This window comes from Myotis myotis, unplaced genomic scaffold (genome assembly GCF_014108235.1).
Source record: "Myotis myotis isolate mMyoMyo1 unplaced genomic scaffold, mMyoMyo1.p scaffold_m19_p_5, whole genome shotgun sequence".
In the NCBI taxonomy this organism is placed as follows: Eukaryota; Metazoa; Chordata; class Mammalia; order Chiroptera; family Vespertilionidae; genus Myotis; species Myotis myotis.
The window spans coordinates 83,411,399-83,417,453 of record NW_023416357.1 but is presented as its reverse complement, the minus strand read 5'-3'; the positions used below and the strand labels follow the sequence as shown (position 1 = coordinate 83,417,453).

The 6,055-nt window shown below is 56.8% G+C and overlaps 1 protein-coding gene across 9 annotated transcripts in view; it reads right to left on the bottom strand.

The window, feature by feature from the left end:
- Nucleotides 1-1,538: 1,538 nt before the first annotated feature.
- Nucleotides 1,539-6,055, bottom strand: part of ELN (elastin) — a 32,291-nt gene continuing 27,774 nt past the window's right edge. For 5 of the 9 annotated variants that reach the window (XM_036309307.1, XM_036309306.1, XM_036309308.1 and 2 more), the window contains 5 exons: nt 5,963-6,001; nt 5,702-5,755; nt 5,238-5,279; nt 4,810-4,851; nt 1,539-2,782 (listed from right to left, as the gene is read on the bottom strand). In XM_036309307.1, the coding sequence (XP_036165200.1) occupies nt 2,739-2,782; nt 4,810-4,851; nt 5,238-5,279; nt 5,702-5,755; nt 5,963-6,001 (221 nt within the window). In that variant the 3' untranslated portion in view covers nt 1,539-2,738. The remainder of the gene's footprint in view (nt 2,783-4,809; nt 4,852-5,237; nt 5,280-5,701; nt 5,756-5,962; nt 6,002-6,055) is intronic. The other 4 variants (XR_004967555.1, XM_036309305.1, XR_004967556.1 and 1 more) reach the window with 4 other exon arrangements.

Here is a 6,055-nt window from a genome sequence, read left to right as displayed (position 1 = left end):
TTTTTGTTGAAGGAATAAATGAATGAATGAATCTCCTTTGCCACTGTTCTTGGGCAGGCTGTCACTCCTCACTGATGGCCATAGCAGCCCCCTGTGGGTCTCCATGAACCCACCTGCTACCAACTTCAGATTCACCTTCCATCTTTTCTTAGCTCTGCCCTGGCTCACTAGGGCACTCCCACTGTCCTGCCCTCTAGGCCTTTACACAGGCTGCTTTCCCTGCTCGAAAGGCACGGCCGTCCTCCCGGCTTTATTCTTTGCCTGATAAATTGCTTTTTGCACTCTACTAGCCTTTAGGAAGCTCTCTCTGAGATCATCCCATCCTCTTTCTCTTTCCATCCCAACTCCTTCTGCACTGCAGAGGTCCTGTCGAACAAATGCAAGAGAGTCCGGACTGCCCACTCCGTCCACACTCCCAACAAATAGCTGCCTAGCCACCCTTCTGACGGAGGGGTGTGTCACTGGCCCTGGAGTCTGCCCCAGGAGGTCAGATGCAGGCATGAGGCCATGTGGTCCCTGGAAGTGGACTTGGTGGTATAGGGAAGGAATTCCGGAATCTGGTATCCAGAGCTAGTCCAGAAAGGAGTGGTAGGCATGGCCCGAGGCCCCATGGATTTCTGGCCCCAAAGGGAGGGGGATGTCTCTGCAGATGGGTGCACCTAAGAGTGGTACTGAGTCTCCCAGTGCCACCTGCAGGTGACATTTGTTATATTTTATTTTTAAATGAAAGTTTTAGTGTGTGTGGTTTTTTAATACATTTTTATTAATTTCAGAGAGGAAGGAAGAGGGAGAGAGAGAGATAGAAACATCAATGATGAGAGAGAATCATTGATTGGCTGCCTCCTGCACACTCCCCACTGGGGATCGAGCCCTCAACCTGGGCATGTGCCCTTGACTAGAATTGAACCTGGGGCCCTTCAGTCCACAGGTTGACGCTCTATCCATGGAGCCAAACTGGGCAGGGCTGTTATGTTTTATAAGAAAGTGAAGTGGTACCTTACTTGGCATGTGTGAGAGTGGATGTTTCGGAGGAAAACGCGTCTTCTAGTTTTCGTAGGTAGGACCGTTTTCTCCTTTCTGCACTGCTGTTCACCAAGGCCAAGGGTTTGGTCTGGATGGAAGGGTCACTTTTGTTTACTCCTCCCCTCCAGCTGCACCCTCAGTGCTCAGGGGCCGCCACCAGTCCCTGCGCTCACCTTAGTTCTATGGGGCAAGGGCTGGGGACGGCCCACCTCCAGAGGAGACCCACCGTGGGCAGGCGTGTGTGTGTGTGTGTGTGTGGGGGGGGGGGGGGGGGGGGGGGAGTGTTGAGGCGGGGACTGGCTGGCCCTGTTTCCCCTACAAAGGGGTTTTAATTGTTAAAGGACAATCCGAACTTGGAGAAGGATCAAACCTCAGAAGCCAACAGCAGAGGATTCTGGTGAGCAGCCCCCCAAATACACCTTGAACAGTGGAGGTTTCCCAAGGCCGAGCCCTGTTCCCTATCTGGGCTTGGAGCCGACAGCACGAGGGGATTAACAAAGGAGGCCAAGACACAGTTTCCTTTAAAATATTTTCATTTATTAGTCTTTTTTGAAGCAGTTAATCCTCTTTTCTTATTTTAAAAAATGTGTGTTTCATCCAGAGTTATACCAAAGTGATTAAAATGAATTTTCTTCTGGGGATATAGCTCCCCAGATCAGAAAAAAAAATTTTTTTTCAATTAATCACAAAAATAAAATCAAGAGAAAACATCAACAATCAAAAATAATCCCCAAATATCCAGGACAAAAAATAAAATATTTATTGATCTATCACAGCGAGACACAAAGAGATGGGCGGGGCAGGGGTGGGAGATGCTGTGAAGTACAGTGGCTCGAGGGAGGGATGGGGGATACAGTACTGCATGGGGGGACCCAGGTTAGGGAGGGGATTCCTGCCACCCCAGCTGGCACAGCCCCTCACACCCTGGGCCCCTTTGTAGGGGTGTGTGTGGTGGGGCAAAGGCAGGGCACATGCTGCCATACAGGTTAACCAGGTTGATGGTTGGGGTGCCCAGCCAGCTAGTGGTGCCAGGTGGACAACTGAGGGCAAGGATGGATGGATGGATGGATGGTGGATGGACAGATGGGCGGATGAATTCCACAAGAGAAAGAGGTCTATTCCCATTGGGGTTCTTCTGATCTGAGGTGCCCCAGATATGGGGAACAGTGATTGGTGGAGGAAAAGGGAGCCAACGGGGCCAAGAGATGGTGTGACCAAATCCAGCTTGAGGTTTGTGATGCTTGGGTACCAACTGGACCGCAGCCAGGGGTGGGTCCTGGTGGGCAGGGGGAGGTGGGACTGCCCAGGAAGTGTCTGCACCATTTTCAGAGGAGCCCCAGGGAGGGGGCTTCCAGAGGGGCTGCCCTTCCCTCCTCCCTCCCCTGGGAAGATGAAAGCACCAGCACTTAGCACCGAGTTCCCCTGGAGATGGAGAGTGTATGGAGGGGGAGCTCCTGGGTGGGAAGGGGGAGGGGGCAGGGGGCCAAGCCCACCCACCCCTCGCCTCTGAAGTAGGGGCTTCCCAGGGCCCACTTGGCCACCGTTCTCTTGTTTCCTTGTCCTGTGGATTTCCAAGTCCGCCCGGCCAGCCCTGTCCCCTCCAGAGGTGGGGACGTAGGAGGGGGCGTAGAGGGGAGGGTCACAAAGGGTTTACATTCTCCACCAAGCAGTAGCACCAACGTTGATGAGGTCGTGAGTCAGGGGTCCTGGGAAGCTCACTTTCTCTTCCGGCCACAGGATTTCCCCAGGCAGGCTCCACCTGGGTGGGAGGGGCACACACAAGGTTAGTCTGGCCCCTCCCTGTTGCTGCTCACGCCCACTGCCCACTGACCAACTCCAGCATCATCACCGTGGGGAACAGAGGCTCCAAGAAGCCTCCAGAAGCCTGGGCTCCACCCCAGGCCAAACTCATCGTACAAACTCCCACTGGACAGGTGAGTGGGATCAGGGCTCAAGATGTGGTTGATGAAACCAAGTCTCAGAGAAGGGAAGAGGCCAGGCCACGGGTCCAGGTCTGGGAAAGACTGGGCCTGGGCAAGGTCTCTATACTCTGAATCCACTCCATCTGGGAAGCCTTTAGTGAGTGACTCAGAGCACCCCCCAACAAGGGAGATAGTGTGACAAGCATTCCAGTGTCTCAAATAAGTAAACTGAGGCCCAGAGAGAGTGAGAGCCTTACTCATCCACAGTCAGTGGCTAACTTGGGACGGGACCCCAGAACCCCTGCCCTCTCCCGGGGAGGGTCTGATTGGGAAACCTTGTTTCTAATCATCAAGACACCATTTTCTGGTTGGAGGGCTGGAGCAGTTCCTACCCCTGTGGGAGATAGACATGGCTTGTTACCGCCACCTGGTGGCAGTGAGAAGCCAAGTGGGGCAAGGACAGGCGTCTGTGCGAAGCAAGGGGTTATGCCATGGCCACAGGCACCACTAGGCACCCTGGAAAGGGCCAGGCTGGCCTTGCCTCAGCCTCTCCCAGCCCTGGCCTTGCCTCAGCTGCCTCATCTGTGTAGCGGGAAGCAGGCGGGGGCAGGCGGGAGGGGGTGGTGGTGGTGGAAGGGAATCCACAGTCTGAGCGGCCATAGGGGTGGAGCTGCGGCTTCTTTGGGTCTCCCTTGGGCATTGTTGGGAGGAGCTTGGGAGGTGGTGATCAGGACCCACCGCACACACTTCCAGCAGCGTGTGTGCATTTGTGAGGAAGGGTGTGGCTCAGTGCCAGGTAGTGGCTTCTGCCCACTCTGCCCAGCCTGGGCACCCTGCCCACCCTTCAGATTTCCCTAACCCTATGGCTCCCATCATCTCATCCATTTTCTCCCTCTGTGTCTGCTCCTCTGAGTTCTTCCCCCCTCCTCTCCCTTCTCTTTCTCTTGGCTCCTTCCTGAAAGTGGGCGGGGGGCGGGGGGTCATGTGGGCAGCAGGGAGGCAGGGACTGCTAGGCCAGGCCAGGCTGGGTGAGTATGGAGGGTCCTCGGCCTACTCCCAGCTCTGATCAGCTGTGTTGGAGGCAGAAGAAGGGATGGGTGAGCTGTGCAGCTCCTCCAGCCTCCCCACTGCTGCCAGGCTTAGTCCAAACGTGCTCCCCTCTCTCCCAGACTGATGGGCCTAGCCTCTGCCTCGTCTCTGCCCCTCCTTCCATGCTGTCTTCCTTGCTCCACTCACCTTGGTACCCTAGAGCTCCCAGGGCACCTCCATAGGGCTTGGGAGGTTTGCCTGTGTGAGGAGAGGTAGGGATTGGGGAGGGGACCAGGCTTTCCCGCCTCTCTCACCATATAGGGCCTCGATCCTATCACCGCAGGTTCTGAAGGCCTTGTGGATCATATCCTGCATATAGAGGTCTGAGCAGCTTGGAGGGTGCCTCCTCCCACCATAGCCAGACCCCAGCCTTGCCAGCTAACATGCTGGTATCAGAGAGGTTTTGACCCCCCTGGCTGCCTGCTTGACGGACCTTGCTCTTCCCTTACAGTTTCTTTCTTTTTCTGTGGGAGCTTGTCAGTCTCAGCACTTAGACCCCAAGCTCCAGGGTGACCCAGGTCCCTGTCTCAGTCCTGGTACCTAGTCAAATGCCAGGCTGGGAGCTCTAGGAGTCAGAATCCTTGCCTCCTATCCCCACACCCCAGGGCTGAACTGTCAGCTTCTATGATTCCCCTCAAGCCCCCACACCAGAGGCCCACCAAGGGTTGTGGTCATACTAGCCACTCCCTCAACAAGACTCGTCCCCCCTCCACCCCAGGAGAGGAGCTCAGAGCATTGCTTGAAGTGGGGCCCCTCCTTCTTCTTGCAGACTCACCGCCAACTCCCAGGCCCCCAGCCCCGACTCCGGCTCCGCCTCCTGCAACACAGGAGAGGGGCGGTGAGTGTGCCCCTTCTGGGAGTTGCAAGGCCTCCTGGCAGCATGGGCCTCGCTTGAGAGGGGCCAGGTTCTGGGCTTGGGAGCCTGGCTCTGCCTCACTCACTGTGTGGCCTTGGGTCAGTCCCTGATACTCTATGAACCTCAGTTTACCCCATTTGGAACTGGTGTTTCAGAAAAGCTGATGCTCTCTGGCCTTGCAAGGGGGGAAGAGAAGAATAAAGGGGAGCCCAGCGCGGTGTAACCTGAGGATAGGGGACCCCTCCTGGGGCTTGACCTAGCCCTCCTGAGCAGGAGATGAAGCAGGGGAGGGGAAGGCTTGGGGCCAGAGCTGCAGCACAGGGCACAGGGTAGGAAGCCGGGCATACCTGGGAAAATAGGAGACAATCCGAAGCCAGGTCTTCCAACTCCTGCAGGAGGGACTTGGGGTTGGCATGGGGCAGGCCCCACTCCAGCCTCGCCCCCTCTTTCTCTCTGCCCACTACCCCCCTCCCCTTCTCCATGGCCAGAGTGGCTTTCTTCACAAACCTTGTCCCTGCCTTGCATCCTGGTGTGGGACCCCATCGCCTCAGCTTGCCAGCCTGGTGCCTGAGACCCATGGTGCCCCTGACACTGAGGCCTGCCCCTCTGCCCAGGATGTTTCCTTTCCTGGACTGTCCCCTCTCCCCTCTCCCTCTGTCCTCTCCCCTCTCCCCTCTCTCCTCTCCCCTCTCCCCTCTCCCCTCTCCCCTCTCCCCTCTCACCTCTTCCCTCTGTCTTCTCCCCTCTCCCCTCCACCTTGTGGCCTTGTGCTAGCTGCAGCCCCAGGGTTGCACAGCAGAGATGGCCCTACCTGCACCTGGGAATGGCCTGGCAGCTCCTAGGACGCCTCCAAGGCCAGCGGCACCTGAGAAGAGGGCAGATGGGGTTTGCGACAAGGTACAGTCTAAGGAGTCATAGCCTCCCCTCCGGGTTCTGGGGTCAGGGAGATCCCGGACAGGCTGTTAGGACTGAGCAGGATTGAGGCCTGAGTGGGTGAGATGGGATGGTCGGGATGGGGTGTATTAGCAGCCTACAGGCCTGGGCAGGAGGAGGGCAGCAGGGAGCCACTCACCATATTTGGCTGCTTTAGCAGCTGCAGCTGGGGACACACCTGGGGAGATGGGGTGCATGAGAGCCCAGAAATATCCCTTCCCTCCCAGTCATG